The sequence below is a fragment of the Convolutriloba macropyga genome, chromosome 13 (genome assembly GCF_964194025.1).
Source record: "Convolutriloba macropyga chromosome 13, txConMacr16.3, whole genome shotgun sequence".
Taxonomy (NCBI): Eukaryota; Metazoa; Xenacoelomorpha; order Acoela; family Convolutidae; genus Convolutriloba; species Convolutriloba macropyga.
This window is the reverse complement of record NC_134480.1, coordinates 1,822,816-1,845,922: the sequence shown is the minus strand read 5'-3', so window position 1 is coordinate 1,845,922 and position 23,107 is coordinate 1,822,816. Positions and strand designations below refer to the sequence as shown.

General features: G+C 34.7%; 1 protein-coding gene across 1 annotated transcript in view; it reads right to left on the bottom strand.

Annotated features, from left to right (window-relative positions):
- Nucleotides 1–222: 222 nt before the first annotated feature.
- LOC142351566 (mitochondrial inner membrane protease ATP23 homolog) overlaps nucleotides 223–23,107 on the bottom strand; it is a 31,013-nt gene continuing 8,128 nt past the window's right edge. The window contains exon 2 of the mRNA XM_075403657.1: nucleotides 223–581. Within this exon, the coding sequence (XP_075259772.1) occupies nucleotides 289–581 (293 nt within the window). The 3' untranslated portion in view covers nucleotides 223–288. The remainder of the gene's footprint in view (nucleotides 582–23,107) is intronic.

Genomic DNA, 23,107 nt, shown 5'->3' with positions numbered 1-23,107 from the left:
TAGGAACCGTCCTTTCGCTGGAAATCATTCCTGGCAAATGTTTTTGGTTAATTGGTTCAAATTTGGATCCCCGATTGGGTCTGTCTACAGCTGTGTTATTGAGTTAATTAAAGGGATTGTAGCGAAAAAGGAACTGCTTTTAAGTAAATTCTAAAACTGACTTAGTTCCAATAAAAATTATAACCACGAGTTCCATAATCAAGTAATTAAAAATTAGCTAGATTCGAAAACAAGTTCAATTTTAAATTAAATTTTCAAATATCAAAATAGAAATTTACATTTTTTCAACTATTTTCCATCAAAAGGCGAAGTATCAGAAATGCATTTCGGAAACACATCATGTACAGCTTTTCTAATATCTCTTTCAGGCAAATTTCTAACTCTAGAAATGAAGTCAAAAGATTTCTTCTTAATGCAATCTTCATAATTGTCAAAATTCATGGCTGTGGATGAGTAATTGAGTGAGAAACTGCAATCTCCTGATAAGTGGAACCCTCTGATTTGACTGCACGCCAAGTGTCGAATGTCATCCCAGTTCACTTTTGCACGACAGTGGTCATATGCGTGTGTGAGCTGTCGTACTGAAACAATTCATAAATAAAATCAGCCCTTTCACAACAAAGGTGCGTAAAGTCAATACTCCTCAAACGGAGTGGACAAAATGACATCCGCTTCTCCATGAAAAACAGGACTATTGCCTGATTATGGGAAAGTTTACATATGGATTAGTTACGGCCATGTGTGGCAGCTGGAGTTAAATTACACAGTAGGTATTGTTTAATGATAATCATTTTTGTCGTTAACTGGTGTTCTAATATTAGAAACGCGCCCATTTTCAACAAGGTCTTCAAACACAAAGCGCAGTCTAAAAAAAAGTCGCTTTTATCTTTGACAAAATACCTGTCTCTACCTTCAAAATATTGCGCATCCTTTTAACTTTTAAAAGTTTTTCTGCATTTAGTGGCATCCGTAAGTATAAAAATAGCACGTAAAAATTGGAAGATACGAGAGTCAGAACAACGATAGCCTTCCGGACAATTGCACATATGATTACTAGCCATGCGGACAACTCGAGAAATGAGACCAATTAGGACGAAGCTGGGAAGAGACGCCAAACATCTATCGCCTATCCCGAAAAAAAGAACAACACAACATTATTGGGGATCAACATTCAACAAGATCATTGTCCACCAGATTGGCAATAAGGTTTTAACATGAAGTTTTAATGGCGTAAAATGCACGCTTGCTTCAAAGGACAACTAATACAACGTCGAAAAAGGTTTAAAAAAAGTAACGAATGTTACTAGAATCAACAACTGTTTGTCGGAAAACTTTGACATCAAGGAACTCATGGTAACGTCTCAGAAACGCATTTGTTGGTGCGCATTTTACGACATAAAAAATCACCTTCTACTCTCCTGCCACGGGCTCAATCAGGGAAGATATAAAAGTAAATAGATTCCAAGAACCAAATGAAAATCTTCCATAGCAAACAACAGATCTAGCAACAGCTGAATTAAGAATAAAAAAGAAGATGTTAATGTATTTTTGCGACCAAAACAAATGACTGCAATAAAGCCTAAATATCACCAATTTTATAACTTTAGCTGAAACAGTACTCTGCTCTGAAGATATCCAAAAAAAACTGCATACCACAAAACTTCCATCTGAACACTCATACCGTAAGAAAAACTATTTCAAAAAATCTAAAGATTTAGACATTGTTTAATGAAAAGAATGGTTAACAGAAAATAACTTAACAGTGGAATGTAATTTGATAGTCAAATTATTTTAAGAAAATATCAATAATTGAATGTTTGCATTGACTGTCCGACAGATCACAGCGCGATTAAAATTTTAAAAGCTACATAAACTGTCAAAGAATTATATAGACAAAACTTCGTCTGTCTTTCATGATTGATTCTCTCTGCATGATCTGACAATAAATATATATTCTACTAATACTGAAGGAAAGAATAATCAGTTTTCGGAACGGCACAGCAGAACAAGTGAACGATAATTTGCGGGAGTTAACGAAACAAATGAAAATGTCCCCCAGATGCTGCTTTGGTAATAATAAACCAACTTTCAAACCAAGTTTCAAACTTTACCACATTAGCTATTGGTTATAAAAATATCAGTGTCTTACCAAAACATTTTCAGAATATTTGAAAAAGCCAAAAACTTTTCGCTACAAAAAGCAACATTTACTAACCTATATCAATAGCAGGCGCTTTTACAGACTAACAAAATATTTCAGATGAATATAATGAACTCCTTCCCATTTCGACAAGAAAGGAGTCAGAACTGATGTTTCGCTATTTTTTGTTCTGAAAGACATAAATAACAATTAAATTGTACTGTGTGCACTTTTTGAGCAAACCAAATAATTTGACTGATATCTAAAAATTTTGAAGAGGATTTGCTTGGTGCCAAGATTCCAGCGTAAAATAAAAATTAACTATAAATGAAACAAGGCGGCTCGGTAATGTGCGATCGCACATAAGGTTCCGATCCCGCTCATCCAATTTTGGCATAATTGTCTACCAAAAGAGAACAGATGGAAAAACAAAAAATTCAAGTATTTTTCAAAAAAGAAAACTGGTGTATGAACGAAAAGATAGCCTCCAAAGCAAATAACTCAGTGGAGTAAAAAAAGATACATTAGATTGATGAGATATGCCGATATTAAGAAAGCGAACGAAGATGAACGGCAAAATCAAAAAACAACAACAAACAATAATTACATCAAAAAATTTATGTCCGTTTTAAAAAACAAAACTTTAATAACAAAGTCAAAATAGCATCAGATAAAACTGAAAATAAACAAAATAACTTGTAATTCACCAGAAAAAAAATGATTATTCACCAGTTCATAATAAAGCTTGGTAACAATTAGACAAAACAGAACAGAAACTTTATAGTTAGAAAATTCGATGAATTTTTTTTAAAAAAACAATTAATTACAAAGTAATGAAAACCATTAGGAATCTACTAAAATATCCCATAGGTTTACAATTACCAGTGCTTCTTTAGAAATGAATTAAGAACTCTTGGTATTCAATTTTTTATGCAGTTACAAAAAAAAACAACAAATAAACAAACTAAAAATTAATTAAAACTTGGCAGAAAATGCTTTGGAAGCCGTAAAGCCATACTTTGGCCCCCAAAATATGTTTGATTGCACCATCGTTGAACACTAATACTGTATTATGTGGCCGCTCATCAATGAAAATAAGCAACAATTAGACAAAAAAGAAAAAAAAAAGCAAAATTATGTAATACTTGTTTTTTTTCGAAAAAAATTTATTTCCGAAGACATAAAAGACATTAATTAAAAAATGAGAAAATTGAATAGGTTCGTCAATTCTTCCAAAGGAAGCCCTTGAGACCTTCAATTATCCAGAATATGTCTTACCTCTACAAAAAGAACGTCAAATATGACAAAATATATATCAAAAATTCATTTATTTTTTTTGTGAAAAACCCGTGTGGAAGCCAGTGAAGTCATAACGAATTCTCTTTTAACATTAGATTTTGTGACACCAATGCCTTTTGACACCTTCCTTTGAAATGTATTATGTGAACTCTCATTAATGAAACTGGATAATGACTAGACCAAAAAGAAAAAAGCAAGATTATGTAATACTTGTTTTTATCGAAAAAAATTTATTTCCAAAAACATCAAAGCCATTAATTACAAAATGAAAAAATTGAATCGGTTCGTTTATTTTTCCAAAGGAAGCCCTTGAGAGCTGCAATTATCCAGAACAATTCTTACGTCTACAAAAAGAACGTTAAATTTGAAAAAAATCAAGTAACAATTTACTTTTTTTTTTGTGAAAAACACGTGTAGAAGCCAGTAAAGTCATAACGAATTCTTTAAAAACATTAGATTTTGTGACACCAATCCCTTTTGACACCTGCACCTGACAAAAATATTGTCATCTTTAACCTTTAATTAACGAGACCAGGCAACAAACAGACAATAAAAGGAAAATTGCGAAGTTGAAATGTTTTTTTTCCATTTTGGAAAATAATTGTTTTCAAAGTCATGAAAGCAATTATCTATCTGCTAATATGAGAACATCTGCTCATCTACTCTTCCAGGAAAAGCCAATCAAACCGTGTCATTGTATAGGAAATTAAATACGACTAAAAAGACAAAATAAAAACGACAGTTAGAAAATTAAAAAATTCAATCGAATTCTTCGAGAAAGTACTGTCGAAGCGGTAAAGAACCAAAATCTATATCTTTAAGGATTCGAAATATTATCAATTGTGCGTTATTTTGAACGCGAAAAATGTGATATATGAACTGAAAATAACGTGATAATTTGACAAAGTTACAAAACATGAAAAATGGGCAAATACCAAAAAATAAAAAAAAAATTGTGAAATCTAGTAGTATCAAAGCCAGAACACCATAACTTAAGGCGTAAAACCGCAAAAAAGACTAAATTTGAGTTCAACAGAAAGAAGGAGCACTCTTTGATTGCTGACACTAAGCTACAAGTTGACCAACTTAAGAGAAAAATGGAGGCAAAGTTCAATAAGCCATTTTTTATTTAAAAATCAAATATTTCAGAAGTCAAAACGACCATAAGCTTTCAAGCAATCAACTAGATAAATTAATTTTGAGCTAATTAAGAAGACAAAAGACCTGTCACTAGTGAGCTTTGATTTGAAAAGTTCTGTTATTTAATTAATATAAGATCGAATTTTTTTAAAAACCGACTGCCGACAATCCGATTTTTCTGGATTGTAACGGTCCATGATTGGTACAGAACTAGTCCTGCTAATGTTGATTTTCCATTAGGAATATTTAATTTTTGGAATGTCATTGATATAGATAATTTGTTAGTTAAAAAATCAAAAATAAATGCTGCGTTTTTGATAATCAACGAATAAAGTTAGCAAAAAACGGCAAAGTTTTAATTACAAAGCACTCTCAACGGAAGTTGAAGTGGAATTAAACCCCTTTTCAGTCTACAAAGATTGTGTTAGTGGTTTTTGGGTGTGCACTTCCTGCAAAATTAATCAGAGTGGACTAAAGAAACCTACTTCGTGCTGTTTTTGATGAAAAAGTCTGAATTTTGTAAAATATTTAGCCGGAATTTGTGACAAAAAAATCAACGTAAAATCAACAACATTTTCTTGAAAAGTTTTATTAAGTTTTATCAAAATTGGCGAAGTTTCAGTCAAAAATTCCGAAAAAGGTGAATGAAATCAACGGAATTCACTCTATTTTCTCGAAAGTTTAAACCTCGATATCTCCCTGTCAAAAACGAAAATCAACCAATTTTTTTAATTCAATCTTTTACGCTGGACAAGCTTTCTAATGATACCAGTCTCAACTCTCTACGATGAATATATCGATCGGCCAAAATTGACTGAACAAAAAAAAACATAGCCCGAAGAATTCCGGAAGCGACTCGAAGCGTTAAAACTTCGCTAACAAAACCGTAATTACAGCGGAAGCCACTACCTTTTGTATCAAAACCATTAACTCACTACCTCTCCAGGTCTGCTAAAAAAAATTGGTGAAACTTAAACCACTGTCAACAAGAGAAACAAAATGCAGCAAAATTTTATATTAAAAACGTTTGGTAACGTTACAAAATCCAAAATAATTAAGGTAGTCAGAAACCTAATAGTCTGAAAAAGCTGGCAAGGTTATCAATAGCCCTCAAATAAATCATGATTCTAATCTGAAAAAGATCGCGAAAGCAAACGGCAGATAATAATCTTAGAAACTAAGTTAAATCTTTTCAAAAAAGAAAGCTCAAATCTAAGAATCAGAAAACACCTATAATTACACTTCTAATCACTCACTGCGATTCGGACAAAAAACAACACACACATACTGTTCCTCTTTGTACATAAGCTAGACAACATGATTTCATACTAATTCAAAAATAAAATTGATCATAGAAAAGACATAAGCAGCAGAAGAATATTCAAAAACAAAAAATCGTTTAAATTAACACATAGGCCAGAAGAAAGCTGCAGTAGATAATCATACGTGGAAATTTTGGAAGAAGCTTGCTATCAAAATCTCAGTACTGCCTTTTGTTGAATGAAATCAATTGCACACCAAAAAAATGACAAAAATCTAAGAAAAAGCTGAAATCGTTCATTTTTTACAACTAAAAAATCAATATACCGAAAATAAAATTACGTGCCAGGACAAAGCTAGAATGATAACAACTAGAATGTGAAGAATATGGGCACAATGTAAGGAACACCGTAACAAAAGGAGTTTCTTGATTTTTGATAGTTTAAAATCAATTTAAAAAATTCAAGAAAAACAAATGCATTTCATTGTTCAGCATTCAAGACAGAGAAAAGATAACTAGTCATCCGATACAAAAATCGATCCTCCAAAAAGACACCAAAAAGTAGGAAAAAGCAGAATTCATAAATAAGAAACATTGAAACATTTTGCAAAAAAAAATGGTCAAAGAACTTTTAAGTTAAGACTGCATTTATGAAAAAGATTTAACTGTTTTCTCAAAACTTAACTCCGAAAATGATTGAATTTTTAATGAAACGAAATTAAAGTCCCTCATGTTGCACAAAAATCTATTTCTAGCAATTACAAACAAAATACAAACGAAAAACTGACGAAAATCGGAAAAAAACTACCAAAATCGGATTAGCATATCTACAATTTTATGAAACAAAACTACATCGAGGTAGAAAGAGTCGTTGAGTATAGGAATTATCAAAGAGAAGTTGCCATATTAACTTATTTTTGAAAAAAAGACGGTTAAAAGATCCATAAATGAAGAAATTAATATTAAAAAAGCCAAAAAATTAACAAAAAAATCAAGAATTATGTACCAATTTTCAACTTGAAACGCATTTTCAGGCTCTGCAAAACACTGTGGTATCAGTTTCCGAGGTTGACATTTCAATATAGTATCGAATAAAATTTATTTCTACAAGGAACCAAATTAAAAGCAAAAAATTTGGGCCACTTAGACGAAAAAACGGCTAAAAACGGTTATCTATATGTGCATTTCAGTCAAAAACTACTTTTCAAAGTCAAAAAGTCATTCACTAAACGCAGCGCACGATCAAAACACTTCTCTCGCTTAGCGAAAATCTGTTCCCCAAGACAGCTTTTCTCACTTTTGCTATTAGGTCAAAATGCCGCGTGAACAAATCTACTTCCTGTAAAAACAAAAACCGAGAGAAAACCAATACTCCTCTTCGAGTCGTAAAAACCCATTTGAGTCATTTGAGTATATAGTTCCTCCCCCCTCAAGAGGGGTCGGAATAATTAATTTTTTAACGTCTCATAGGAGTTGTACTCTAATGGACTGTTCTGAGACCCTTACTTTCCAATTTCTAAATGATCTATCTAGTAGCATTAATACGGATGTCACGTTAATTCCATTTATCGGCGATTGTGCAATTTTCCCATCCGATCGAAATGAAAACGGGCAAAAACAAAACTCGAAAGTAGCAAGAAATCAGCAAGTACATTTTGAGTACTACAACTTCCAATTCAACAGCTGAAATTAATTCAGCTCAGGTTTGATTTGGACATGAAATTTTAAAATAGTGAAGGCATGCTTTATACAGTAACCAACAAAAAACCCAACAGATATATTCTAACTCAGCTACGTATGAAAACCCTTCTAAGGATTCGGTCGTTGCATCACATCTTAAATATTTCCGCCTTATTCTTTCCAAAAACTAACAAACCGAAGCCAACAAACTTCTTTCCAAAAAAAAACAACTCCTAATTTGTACACACTAAATCATGTATTTATACCTGAACTCAGTTCAGGTAATTGCAGGTTGAAGTAAATGTCAGGTGTACGAATACCTGAAACGCGCTCGAACTGTAGTTCAGCTAATTTTTTACCAAAACTGTTTCCGATGGACGATTTATAACGAATCAAACGAATTTCCATCATTTGGTTGAAATCTAAGTGCCTATATGTAAAATTTAAAATTTAGGGAGTTCTAATTCAATTCTCTCCAACTATATATGGAAAAACTGAAGAGAGTGGCTGTGTAGAGTCCAATGTATAGACTAGCCAGCCCTCTAGAACGAACGAATTAAAAATCATGCGCTCAACTAAAGCATTTGGATACAATTATTACCCCAATCTTACCTTTCAATTATAGGCGAATTCTTGGATACAATTATGGATTCAATTATAAAACAAAGGAGACAATTATATGAAAGAACTTTTTCCATCGAATATTTATGGCTAAGTACGATACGGAGATCGTAAACAACAATGCACTAAACTTTGACCATTAGCGTTACTATAAAAATAACTATAGATGGCTCAACAAGGTGGCAACATCAATCCTGTAGACTTTAAAAGAAGAAAATAGCAGCAAAAACACAAGCAATTCTGGCCAGAGAACAGTTACCAATAGGACAGTAGATCAAGATAAGCAGTGCTTTTAACGTGAATCATCATCAAATTTAAGCAATATTGCAGCACACTATCAACAAATCTGAAACTGGTACAAAAGGGTTGAAAACATTTAGAACACTTCTACTTTTTTTGACGGAGACAGAACTTAGACCAAGACGCTTAATCGAAACTACAAAAGATTTATTTCTGTACAGCTAGAAGACCCAGAGGAGGAACCTAAAAGCATAAACAGAGGAAAATCTCCATAGAACTTCATACGTTTTTTTTCTATAAAACCCATGTCAGCCAAAATTTAGTTGATAGTCGTTGAAAAAATTAGGTTCTTCCTTTAAAATAACTGTGTATTTGGCCAAAAGAAGATAACGTGTGACCCTCGAAAATCATTCGAAAAGTCAACACGGTTCAGGCAGAATATAAGATAAGATCATTTGTCTTCAACTTTCAGTTCTTTTTCCCAAAAATTAGGAGCTTCTTTTTGAAGGAGACCAGCCATCGGCCTAAATGCGCATCCGCAGCTAAAAATTGTTTCTTTGAGTACAACTAAGGGACTTAGAAGAGGAAAATAGAGACATAAAAAGAAGCAAGTCTATCAATAGAAATATTAATATTATGGCCAAGAGATCAGAAACAGTAGATCATTAACAATTTTAAGCAAATTTGCGGTACACTATATCAACTAAGATAACACATTAAACAAAAGGGTTGCAAGATCAGTCTGTTTCACAAATACTTGAGAATCAAGTTCCACTTCCAAGTTTTCTCTTCTACTTTTCTACTTTTTCTAAGGTACTGTGTCCTCTATATAGATTTCAAAAAGATTGTTTAAAAATTGAATAGGAACACAAAAATTGCAAAAAAAGAACCAGAGTTTTGGCATAGTTGGGTCTAGATAAAGATAACTAAGTTTTATCTCCAGAAATCAAATAGGTTTCTCCAATTGTATAATTTCTAAGGTTTCTAAAGTGACATAGGCTGTGCCAACTACAAAGACTGCAATTTGTCCATAATTTCCATCGGAGAATGCAAATTGCAAAACTTGAGAACTTTTGACCCCAATTTATAGTTTTTCCATGACCTATAAAAAAATTTGCTGGTATTTGACTGCTTATTGATATTTCACACGTTTGCGCACAGCCTTACTTGCTATAAAGGTGGGATTATCTTTTCTTCATCTCATACCTTGGGGAATTAGGTCTTCCTTCAAAATATAGCGTGTTTCTTCTTTAATTTCCCTCTAAGTTGATTTTTCCAAGTCTCTGATGATCACGACAAATTAGCTGTCACCAGCAGACGTCTCAGAGCAGAAGACCCAGATTTTTGCTATAGTGGGCTCCAATAGAGAAGTATATTTGAAATTATGTTGAAGCAAGTTTCGTAGATTACAATTTATTCAAAAAATCTGTCGGAATATGAAAAAAAACGAAAACGGCGACTTTGAAAGATATTGGTTTTTAGCTTATTGTTAGCCAAATTTTAACTTTATCCGACCAACTAGAAGAAAGGCAACTGGATATTGTAGAGCTGTTAGTTAACAGAAGTAGACGTACCAAAATTTAAAATATTTTCTACCTAACTTGCCCGCATGATACGAGAGTTCGCTGCAGTGATCAAAAAATCTCTCAAGTCCTCTCAATTGAAAGACTTCAAACTTTCAATTCTTTTTCTAATTTTTCCTAACTGTGTTGTTTATCATTAATGGACACCATTTGAATAGAGTTGATTGCTGCAAAGAAACCAACATAGTTGAAAAATTAAAAAAACTGATAAATTTTTGAACATTCTTTTATTTTCCTGGGGACCAACTTTGTCTAACCATTGCAAACTATGTTAGCTGTTTTCTTTTGCACTAGTGGCTTCGTAGGTTCATGTTGACGAGCAACTGCGCTGCAAAAGGCTGGTCAATTTTTTTCTTAGAGTTGCAAGTTAGAACAAGCAGTTATACTTTCTCTAAAAAATAGAGCATCTTTTTTGTTGATCTCTACGTTAACTGTACTGCATATTTGACTTTCAGAAAAATTTTAACAATAGTGGACGTATCTGAATGGAGAACGACCACATTTTATGCCTTATTTGCTTGTGTGAAATGAGAATTGTCTTTGGTGATCCAAATTCGTTTCCCTTTTGTCTTGTCAATTAAAGTAATCAAAATGTCGTTTCTTTTGAATATATTCTAATTGTACGGTCCATAACTTGGTGACATCAGTTGCAGAGAGTCAATTGCTGCACAGAAACCACCAGAGTTGATAGTTTTTAAAAGCAAGAATTTTTTAACAAATCTACTTTTCTAGGAGAAAAAACTTTCCAACTAGGCTTGGCTACCGAGTGCGTAGTGTGTTATCTTTTAGCTGTTTTCTCTTGCACTAGTGACTTTTTAGATCCAACTGCCCACCAATTTTTGATACAAAAGGCAATTCAGTTTTTTCTAGATTTGTAAGGAAGTAGGCACACTTCGTCTAAAGGAAAGGCATATCTTTTGTTCATATCTCTACGCTGTTTTCTACTTTCAGGTGTTAGTTTAAAGAAGTAGACGTATTTGGTCCAGTAAATCAAAAAACATAATTTGTGGTCCAAAATTCTATCTCAACTATTTAATCTCAAATCATCAACAATTCGTTCTGTTTGATAGTTTTTTTCTCTTTTTATTAAAATTCCTGAATACCATTTCCATAGAGCGGGTTACTGCGCAGAAAAGGACAGAAATGATAATTTTTTTGATGTCCAGAACTATGACGTGCAATGACGTTGTGGATATAAATATAGGTTGATGCTTTATCGTGATTTTGTAGTTAGTGACCTAGGTTTACTTTCTTCCAAAATAGAGGCTCTTTTTACTATAATTTTCCTTAAATTAATTCTTATTCGGCCTCTGCCGTTCAATACCCGTCAGTTAGAAACAGAAGTCTCTTAGCGCAAAAGGAATCAGAGTTTTGATATGGTTGGCTCTAGAAAAAGATTACTTCATTTTTTCTAATTTAAATAGGTTTCTCTTTATAATTTCTAAGCTTTATATAGTTACAGGCTCTGCCACCTGTAAAGTTCGTAATTTGTCTAAAAATTCCTTCGGAAATAGAATTTTGCAAGAATTGCTAACTTTTGACCTCAATTTATACATTTTACCCATCACCTATTGAAAAGTTTGCTGATATTTGACTGTTGTCATATGGATACGGCCGTATTGGATATAAAAATGAGATTATCTTTTCTTCATCTCATATTAAGCAGAATTAGCTCTTCCATCAATATATGTAATCTTTCTTCTTTAATTTCTGTCAAGTTGATTTTCCCCAGTCTCTGATGGTCAGGACCAAATAGCTCTTACCAGCAGACGTCTCAGAGCAAAAGAAACAGATTTTTGCTATAGTGGGCAATAGACAAGAATATTTTAAATTATGTCAACAATCGCGCACTTTTTCAAGGTGTTGTAGATGAGTAATTAATTCCATTCTTAGTTACTTCTGTTTTTTTTGACGGAGACATGACTTAGACCAAGACGCTTAATTGAAACCGCAAAAGATTTATTTCTGTACAGCTAGAAGACCCAGAGGAGGAACCTAAAAGCATAAACAGGAAAATCTCCATAGAACATCATCCGTTTTTTTTCTATATAACTTCCATGTCAGCCAAAATTTAGTTGATAACCGTTGAAAAAATTAGGTTCTTCCTTTAAAATAACTTTGTATTTGGCCAAAAGAAGATAACGTGTGACCCTCGAAAATCATTCGAAAAGTCAACACGTTTCAGGCAGAATATAAGATAAGATCATTTGTCTTCAACTTTCAGTTCTTTTTCCCAAAAATTAGGAGCTTCTTTTTGAAGGAGACCAGCCATCGGCCTAAATGCGCATCCGCAGCTAAAAATTGTTTCTTTGAGTACAACTAAGGGACTTAGAAGAGGAAAATAGAGACATAAAAAGAAGCAAGTCTATCAATAGAAATATTAATATTAAGACCAAGAGATCAGAAACAGTAGATCATTAACAATTTTATGCAAATTTGCGGTACACTATATCAACTAAGATAACACATTAAACAAAAGGGTTGCAAGATCAGTCTGTTTCACAAATACTTGAGAATCAAGTTCCAATTCCAAGTTTTCTCTTCTGCTTTTCTACTTTTTCTAAGGCACTGTGTCCTCTATATAGATTTCAAAAAGATTGTTTAAAAATTGAATAGGAACACGAAAATTGCAAAAAAAGAACCAGAGTTTTGGCATAGTTGGGTCTAGATAAAGATAACTAAGTTTTATCTCCAGAAATCAAATAGGTTTCTCTAATTGTATAATTTCTAAGGTTTCTAAAGTGACATAGGCTGTGCCAACTACAAAGACTGCAATTTTTCCATAATTTCCATCGGAGAATGCAAATTGCAAAAATTGAGAACTTTTGACCCCAATTCATACAGTTTTTTCATAACCTATTGAAAATTTTGCTGATATTTGACTGCTTATTGATAATTCAAACGTTTAGAAGGCATGTGCACACTGACTTACTGGCTAGAAAAGTGGGATTATCCATTCTTCATCTCATACCTTGGAGAATTAGGTCTTCCTTCAAAATATAGCGTGTTTCTTCTTTAGTTTCCCTCTAAGATGATTTTTCCCAGTCTCTGATGATCACGACAAATTAGCTGTCACCAGCAGACGTCTCAGAGCAGGAGACCCAGATTTTTGCTATAGTGGGCTCCAATAAAGAAGTATATTTTAAATTATGTCAAAATATCGTATAACTTTTTCAAGATGTTGTAGATGAGTGACAATTCCATTTTTTTCAAAAGTTACTATAGTTGCCTAGGCTGAGCCAGTTATATAGATTGCAATTTGTCTAAAAATACCGCCGGAAAGGGAAAATTGCAAAAAAGCCGGCTTTCGACCTCAATTTTTCGATGACCTATAGAAAACATTGTTGATATTTGACTCTTTATTGCTATATCACACGTTTAGATGGCATATGTACTCTGCCGTGTTGTATATAAAAGTGAGATTATCTTTTTTTCTCCATCTCGTGCGTAGGAGAATTAGGTCTTCCTTCAAAATATGGAGTCCCTTCCAGAATTTGGCGAATTACCTTGGAGAATTAGGTCTTCCTTCAAAATATAGCGTGTTTCTTCTTTAATTTCTCACAAAGTTGTTTTTTCGCAGTCTCCGATGATCACGACAAATTAGCTGTCACCAGCAGACGTGTCAGAGCAGAAGCACCAGATTTTTGCTACAGTGGGCTCTAATAGAGAAGTATGTTTTAAATTATGTTGAAGCAAGTTTCGTAGATTACAATTTATTCAAAAAATCTGTCGGAATATGAAAAAAAAACGAAAACGGCGACTTTTTGAAAGATATTGGTTTTTAGCTTATTGTTAGCCAAATTTTAACTTTATCCGACCAACTAGAAGAAAGGCAACTGGATATTGTAGAGCTGTTAGGTAACAGAAGTAGACGTACCCAAATGAAAAATATTTTCTACCTAACTTGCCCGTATGATACGAGAGTTCGTTGCAGTGTTCAAAAAAAGTCTCAAGTCCTCTCAATTGAAAGACTTCAAAGATTCAATTCATTTCTATTTTTCCTAACTGTTTGTTTATGATTAATTGACACCACTTGAATAGAGTGGATTGCTGCAGAGAAACCAATACAGTTGACAATTTTAAAAAACTGAATTTTTGAACATTTTTATTTTGCTTGGGAAAACTTTCCAACTTAGATTGCCCAGCCAGTTAAAACTACGTTAGCTTTTAGCTGTTTTCTCTTGCACTAGTGGCTTTGTATGTTCATGTTGACGAGCAACTGCGCTACAAAAGCCTGGTCAATTTATTTCTAGAGTTGCAAGATGGAACAAGCAGTTATACTTTCTCTAAAAATAGAGCACCTTTTTTGGGGATCTCAAAGCTGACTGTAATGCAAATTTGACTTTCAGTAAACTTTTAACAATAGTAGACGTATCTGAATGGAGAACGACCACATTTTATACCTTATTTGCTTGTGTGAAACGAGAGTTGTCTTCGGCCATCGAAAATTCTTTTCCATTTTGTCTTGTCAACTAAAGTAATCAAAATGTTGTTTCTTTTGAATATATTCAAATTGTTTTGTCCATAACTTGTTGACATCATTTGCAGAGAGTCAATTGCTGCACAGAAACCGCCAGAGTTGATAGTTTTTACAAGCAAGAATTTTTTAACAATTCTTTCTAGGAGAAAAAACTTTCCAACTAGGCTTGGCTACCAAGTGCGTAGTGTTATCTTTTAGCTGTTTTCTCTAGCACTAGTGACTTTTTAGATCCATTCTGCATACCAATTTTGATACAAAAGACAATTCAATTTTTTTTCTAGATTTGTAAGGAAGTAGGCACACTTCGTCTAAAGGAATGGAGCATATTTTTTGTTCATATCTCTACGCTGTTTTTTACGTTCAGGTATTAGTTTAAAGTAGTAGACGTATTTTTGGCCCAGTATATCAAAAAGACATAATTTGTGGTCCAAAATTCTATCCGATCTATTTAATCTCAAATCATCAAAAATTCGTACTGTTTGATATTTTTTTTGCTTTTTATTAAAATTCCTGAATACCATTGCCAAAGAGCGGGTTACTGCGCAGAAACGGTCAGAAATGATAATTTTTGATGTTCAGAATTATGACGTGCATAAGAAATTACAGAAAAGCAACTCTCGAGGCCTCGATGTTGGTGAAAAACCTCAATGTCTCTATTCCTCAGGCAATTGCATTTATATAGGCACGACCGTTTTAGATATAAAAATAAGTTGTTGCTTTTTTCGGGATTTAGTAGTTAGATTACCTATGTCTACTTTTTGCGAAATAGGGGCCCTTTAATAACTTTTTCTAAAATGATTCTTTTTCGACCCTCTGCCACTCAGTATCCGTCAGTTACAACCAGTAGACGTCTCTTAACGCAAAAGAACCATAAATTTGGTACAGTTATTTCTAGAAAGATAGCCTTTTCGCATCAACAAACACTATATGCTTTAATAATTATTTAATTTCAATGGGTTCTTTAGTTGCCTAGGCTGTGTCAACCCCAACTGCAATTTGTCAAAAAAAAATTCTGTCAGAATAAAGGAAATATAAGAATTATCACATTCGATTTTCTTGCGAAATTTTCACCTCGATTACTAAATTTTTTCGATGACCTGGAAAAACTTTTGTTGCTACTCTGCTGTTAATTGATGTTTCCCACGATTAGAAGGTACATGGAAAATACCATACCGGCTAATAGAGAACTAGCCTCCTTCTTTAAACTACAGCGTCTTTCTTCGTTAGTTTCTCACAGTTAATTTTTTTTTCCGGTTTCTGATGCTCAGGATCCATGAGTTGCCTGCAGACCTGTCTGAATTTCCATTTTTTTCAAGGTTACTATATCTGCCTAGGCTGTGCCAACTACATAGATTGGAATTTTGTCTCAAAACTCTGTCCGAATGTGAAAATTACAAAAATTGCGAAATTTCGACCTCAATTCATACTTTTTTTTGGCGACCTAGAGAAATGTTTGACTGTTTTTTGTTATTTTCCACGTTTAAGAGGTATAGGGAAACTACTGTATTGGATAAAGAGAGAAAAGCGTCCTTCATTAAAAATAGAGCGTCTTTTTTCGTTGCTTTCTCTCAGAATTCAGTTTTTTCCGGTCTCTGATTGTCAGGACCAATTAGCTGCCACCAGACGTCTCAAAGCAAAAGAACCAGATTCTTCTTTAATGGGCTCCAATAGAGAGGTATACATTAAATTTTGTCGAAAAAACTCTACTTTTCAAGGTGCTGTAGATGTGAGATATTTCCATTTCTCCAAGAATTGTATATTTGCATAGGCTGGGCCAAATATAGAGATTGCAATTTATAAGGTATTTAGTTCGCAAGACTTACTGTGACAACCAATTTCAATACAAAAGGCGCATCAATTTTAATCTCCGGAGCTGCAAGTTAGAAGGTACACTTCGTCTAACGAAATAGAGCATCTTTATTAATCTCTCTAAGTAGCCTTTTTCGGACATTTGACTTTCAGAAGCTCAACAGGAGACGCATCCAATCAAACGCAATCACTTTTTACACTTAACTTGCTCATGTGAAACAAAACTTGTCTTCCGTGATCAAAAATTTTTCTCTTAAGTCTTTAAAGTCATCACGATGATTTTCCTTTTGAATGTATTCTAATTCTTAAAACAATCTCTGGTCTTCGCGTTCGAGCGTTGCAAGAAGAGGAACATCAAAGTTCCTGTGTCTTGAGTGAAAAAAAGCTGCAGGACTAAAGCGGATTCCCGATTTTTTTTGAACGATTCTAGTCACTCCTCTGTAGAGACTGCGACGAAGGTCAATATCAAGAAGACCTTAGGGATTTAGTTGAGACATGCCTGAATGTGATGTGTGTCGTTTATAAGAAGTTGCATAGGTGTACTTCTTAAAATTTGAGTAATTTAACACTAGTTTGGCACTTGGTAACAATGTCAGGTGGTAATTCAATTCTTTCGGAATAAGAGAGAATCAAGTAACCAATCGTTTTCTGCATTTGTTTTGAAGACTTTTATTACCGCCTGTAAAAACAGTGTGCAGCGTTTTTGAATTTCAGTGATCGGAAAGCGCTGCTGTTATGTGTTTCGACCTTCAGCGTGTTAGGATTGTAGGACCTCAATCGAACTGTTTGATTCAACTTTATCTAAATTTTGCCACTGTTAGGTTTTACGCCCATCAGATGTTTTCCTGTAGCTGCTAGATTCACAGACCATCAGCGGCTGGAGCTTAAAAACTTCTCGGAATCCACTGCTACCATTTAACATTCTTTTTTGGATTTTGCTGTTTTAGTCAAAGTAAATCATACAGTCAGAGTAAAAGTTAGGTTTTTCATGCTCGTTTCGATTTTGTCGTTTGAGTTACGTTGTTATTCCGAAGTCTTAACAATGTTAGGAACTCCAGTATTATGACCTGCAGCTGCTAGAGGTTAAATAAGGTTGATTTCTTGGCGTCAGAGGCTTCCATTTTATATCCCTCTTCGGATTCTGCTGTTTATAGATACGAAATTAATTTGCCAAATTGATCTTGAACCCTCTCAAAAGGAAAAATGGAGCAGACTATTCTGTGGACCTGATTACTAGCTTCTATTATTGAGTTGAAGACAACAACTGCTAAAAAACTCTGGTCTTGACTCCTGTTAGCGTGAACTACCCATCCGTGTCGCCCAAAATGCATCGTACAAAGCTAAAAGAAATGTTCCTTTCGATGTTGAAATTGAAGAACTTAACGCGGCGGCTTTAAAGGAACTATCCGGTCACATAAATGAGAAACCCATTTAGGCACTAAAGATGTTAATGCGTCTTCTAGAGGACAAAGTTGTCAGGGTATCTTTCCCGTTTCAAACTACTTGGTATGTTTTGTACATCCATTTCCTTTATAGAGAGTTCCCGAAACAGAAATGGAAAAACTGAAATCCACTTCTACGAAGGCGTTTCCCGAGTTGGCGCCAGTTGAGAACTGTCCCATCGAAAAAAGTTTTACATCTATCTCTGCCCCGATTTATATTTCATGCCCATTTTCACGCGATGTTTAGGCAATCTTTTACAAGTCCTATTCTAAAAAGTTTGCCTGGAGGTATTGTTCGGAAGTAAACACCAACAAAGGCTACTGACGGGCACGTGAAGAGCCACAGAACAGCCTAAACTGAGAAAACTGCCTCGTTTAACGAAAGCATCTCTCGTCGTTTTTTTATTTATTTGTCATTGTTCCTGGCTCAAGATATCAAGAGCGACCAACTGCGCATCTCAAAAATATATATATAAAAAATTTTACAGGATCTTCTATACTACCAACGTATGCACGTAAGTAACAGTAGTTCAAGGTTGAGAATCCAGTTAACTTGACACCTCTCATGATCAAGTTAGGCGAATTTGAGCACAATAGAGCAAACAAAAGAAAGACAACCTCTACTATTTTAAAAAGTCTTGATTACTCCGACTATCTGCACTGCGTGGGAATTGACTTGCGCGTGTCTTTTCTCTATTTAGAGTTTATTTCAGTTTGATTGATTTTGAGCTAAAATTTTGGTAGCCTCGGGCTCTGAAAGACAATTTTGCAAATTTGATCTTCATTTAAGTCCAGAAAGTCTTGAGAGCGGGCAGAGATTAAGTTATTGCCGCGGCAAAATTTCTGATCTGAGTTTGAAATAAAATTGCGTTTGAAACTGAGTTTTAATGCTTTCTCTATAAAAGTGGCATAAATATCTCCCTGATTCAGTGCCTGAGAGAACACGCCTTGCGGTTGCTGCCTTCACTTGTTCCTGCAAAGCTACCAACGGGACCCAAAAATTGTCCGACAGTTGTTGAAGATGTGATCAATTCTCCTGGTGATTTCATCATCTATATCTGTAATTTTTATTGTGAGTTGTGCTAAAATTAAAGCTTTTTTCGAAGATATTTTCAATATTGAGCAGACTGCGAATAAACATTGCATGGGATCAAATCTGAATTCCTCTTCACAGTGAAGTTGTTTTCCATCTAAAGCAGGCTTCGGGTTCTTAGCTCTTTAGATTTTTTTCTTCGAGAGAGATGAGTATTATTTTCCTATCCATGAGTGCGTTTTTGGTATGCAGAAATAAAAACAATGACTGTTTTTATCATAATGTCCTGATTAGCTTGCTTTTCTCATCAAAAATTATCTTTCTGCTCTGTGAAAATCCAAAAAGAATGATGAATTGTTATTTTTTGCTGTAGGCCCTTCCTTGTGATTGGGCACTCTTTGGGACAATTGAAGATAAGGACTAGTTCAAAGCTGTAGACATTGGCGTGAAAATCTTCTACATCCTGAATAAAAAAGTACCCCGAAGAACTTTGCTTTTATCGTTACTCCAAATAATTCTCTTGCAGCTTCCAGCGGCTTAAGTACCTACAAAGAGGAATGGATGGCAAGATTGCTCATCCAAAGATGATGAAGCTTAATGCTGACTGCTAATTTAGTTCTCTTGTTAACCATCTACTGCTGTTTACTTAATTTGTCGACTGTTTTCTTTCAAAGCCCAGATCATTATTTGAAAATTTCTGTCTTAAAATGGTGTGTTTCTATTCCCCTTGTTTCGCTTTTGCCAACACTCCTCAGCTGTACCACATGTTTTGTCATTAATTTTCTGTTGCCTTTTTATAAAACATTTCATGTTTTAAGGCAAAGATCTTGAATTTTCTGGTTTTGCGACATCCTTAAACACATTTTGGATGCTTTTGCATAATATTGAACAGGGAGTCGCTTTGTTGTTACTCAAAGCGAATGAATCCTATGAAATCGAGTGAAAAGAACATGATTACTACACTGTTCCAAGTGCGGACTTTATTACCCGACCTCATTGATAGGCAAGTTTTAGCAATGTTAGGTTTTAAGACCTCCAGCTGCTAGAGGTTAAATATTCTTGTTGTTAATAAGTTTGCACTATTGGGTTTTGTGGCAATCGATGATTTGCGCTTGTTGCTGACCGGTTTTTAGACCATCAGCATTTTGAGATTATATCCGTTGGAGTTATCAGTTAAACTTTCTTCACATTGAAAGTTCCCTTTTTATAGATGCAAAATATCTGTTGAATTGGAAAAAAATAATCTTGAAACCTCAAATGGAAATGATGAAGCAGATGACTGAAGACTTGGCTGAATCTTGACTCTTTCCATGATAGGTGAGCAACTTTCGGCAATCGGCTTTCCTCTCCCTTCTGTTACTGAGTCACTCACAACAATTGCTATAAAGCTCTAGTCTTAACTCCTGTTAGCGTCATCAACCCAACCGTTTCACCCGAAATGCGTCGTCCTCAGCTAAAAGTAATTTCGTACCAAACTTGAAAATGAACATTTTAACGCTGCGGCTTAAGGTAAATAGCTGGTCACAAAAATGCGAAATCCATTTATGCCACGAAGAAGTTTATGCGTCTTCTAGAGGTATCTTTTTCGCATTTTAAACTACTTTGGTATGTTTTTGTACATTCCTTTGTTTATTAAAAGTTCCAGGAGCAAAAATGGAAATACTTAAATCCTCTTCTGCGAGCGTTGATAACTGTTCACCAAGATAGTTGTTGAGTTGTTTCCAGAGTTGGCGTCAAGTTGAGGAGAACTGTGCCTTCGAAAGATGTTTTTCATGTCTTTGGTTCAATTTATGATTTATTTCCATTCGCGATTATTACTATACTCGCGATGTTTAGGCGATCTTTTACAAGTTTTCTTCTAAAGAGTTTGCCTGGAGGAATTGTTCGGAAGCACACACCAACGAGGGGTAATAATGGGCACCTGATGAGTCACAGAACAGCCTAAACCGAGAAAGTGCCTCGTTTAACAAGAGATACTCTCATAGTTTTTTTCTTTATTTGCCATTGTTCCTGCGAGGGAATTGTCTTGCGGGATCGAGCAGGTTTTGTTTGTTCTTTTTTTAATTATTGGGCTTTAATTCTCTATTTGAAGTTAATTCAGCTTGCTTGATATTGAGCTCAAACTGTGGTTGCCTTGTGGCTCCTAAAGTTTCAAAGTTATTCCTAATCTAAGTCCAGAAGATCCTGAGAGCGGTCAGAGGTTAATTAAATGCCCCGAAAAAATTCTGATCTGCGTTTGAAGCAAATTGAATTTTTAATGCTTTCTCTATTAAACTTTGTCATTTTCTACCTGATTGAGTGCCTAGGTCAATTCGCGTGCCGTTGCCGCCTTTACTTTTGTTCTGCTAAGCTAACAACGGGACTCGGAATTGTCCAACAGTTGTTGAAAATGTGATCAATTTTCCTAATAATTTCATCAGCTATATCTAATTTTTGTTGTGAATTGCGCTACAATTACACAGAACTTTTATTTCCTAGGATATTTTCAATAACAGGCCTCGGGTGCCTAACTTTCTTTGAGACATATGAGTATTATATTTCGCCATCCGTCAGTGCGTTCTGGGTCTGCAGTGAAAAAAACAATGACAGTGATTTGCGCATAATGTCCTGATATAGCTTGTTTTGATCATCGGCAATCATCTTTCTGCTCTGGGACAAGCCGAAAAGATTGATGTATTTGTTATTTCTCGCTGTAGTTCATCGTGGTTCAACCCGTTGGGATAATTGAAGCTAGGGAATTTGGCGTGTAAATTGGCGTGAAAATCTTCTACATCCTTCATAAAAAAAGTACCGAGAACTTTGTGCTTTTATTGTTCCTGCAGGTAATTCTCTTCAAGCTGCCAGCGGCACAAGTACCCACGAAGACAATTGGACGGTAGGGTTGCTAAATGGCGAATCCTCAGATTATGGAGCTTCATGCTTACTGCTAATTTACTGCTAATGTGTTCGGTTTCTTTTCCCTTCTTTTCATTTTTGCCACTGCCCCTGGGCGTGTAGCACATGTGGTTTTGTTATTAATTTTCGGTTGTCTTTTATTAACTTTTCTGGTTTTCTGACAACCTTAAACATATTTTCTGCACGATACTGAACAGTGAGACGCTTTGTTGAAACTCAAAACGAATGAATCACATGAAATTGAGTGAAAAGAACAAGATTACTACAATGCTGCAAATGCGGACTAGATTTTGTTATACGACCACACTGATAGTCGCGCTGTTCACCGGGCCATTAGAAGTGACAAGGGAATAAAAATTTTGGAGCGGTCCTATGTGTTGAGGTACATTCGTAACCCATACGAAACTTTAGTAGTCTGCTAAGTATATACACAATAACACCTATCCAGAAGGAAACAAATCATGGTTATCTTCCAACAAAAGTAATATCAAAACAACCAATTCCTGCTAATAACCTTAATTCAGACCTCTCATTTGTAGTTAGGTGATTGCCCCGCTGATATTGATAATTCACTGGAACCTGATTTCAGTTTTTCATCACTAATCTGCATCTTTTTCGTTACAACACCCCCTGTCATTTGTTTGTCACTCGTTCCACCCTAACTGTAGATACGAAACACCAAAAAGCCAATATGGTATTGTTTCAATTAGAACTGTATAGAAGACTAAAGAAGACGAGGAAATTAAACTTTCGGACCGCAACAATTGCTTTGGAAAAATAGAGAATTCTGCTTGTGCCCAGAAAGTCAAAATTTTATGAGGCAATGCTTTCTGCAACTGCAAGAAGTACCCGTTCAGGTAATTTTTCCCTTGTAATGAAACAATAGAAGATCGCATTTCTGAGGCGGTGCAGACAGTTCCCTGTACAATCTGATGTTCAGGCTGCAACTTCTCAGGTATAGCGCCCTTTGGTGAAATGTATTTGATCAAGCTGTTAGTGGGCAACTCATCTTTTTGGAACTTTGGAGTTTAGAATTCTGGTAATGAGAAGAAATGTGCAGAAGTAGACGGTGATATATCATTTTCCCAGATAATCAAAGTCAATCATTTCTAGATAGAAATTCTCGTAGGTACAATCAAATGTGTAGCATGCAGATGATTGTGGAAAAAAGTTTGTTTAAGCTAATAAGGGGTTTTGTACTGAACAAGTTGTCCTTGCAAACCATAATTGCCTTGACCGCATGAGGATAAGTCATCGTTCAGGAGCACTTTTCAAATATGTTATGTTTTCGTCTTTTTCTGATTTCAATAGATTCGTTAACCATATAAAAACATGAGTCAGATTTGGCAGTTACACGATTTGCAGAGGTTGATAATTTTTGTCCGGTCAAATTATCAACTGCAGATGTATCGGCAGACAGTTCATGTGTAAGTGAGCCTTTTCCACGGCGTACCGGTAATAATGAATTTGCTGGAATAATCTTT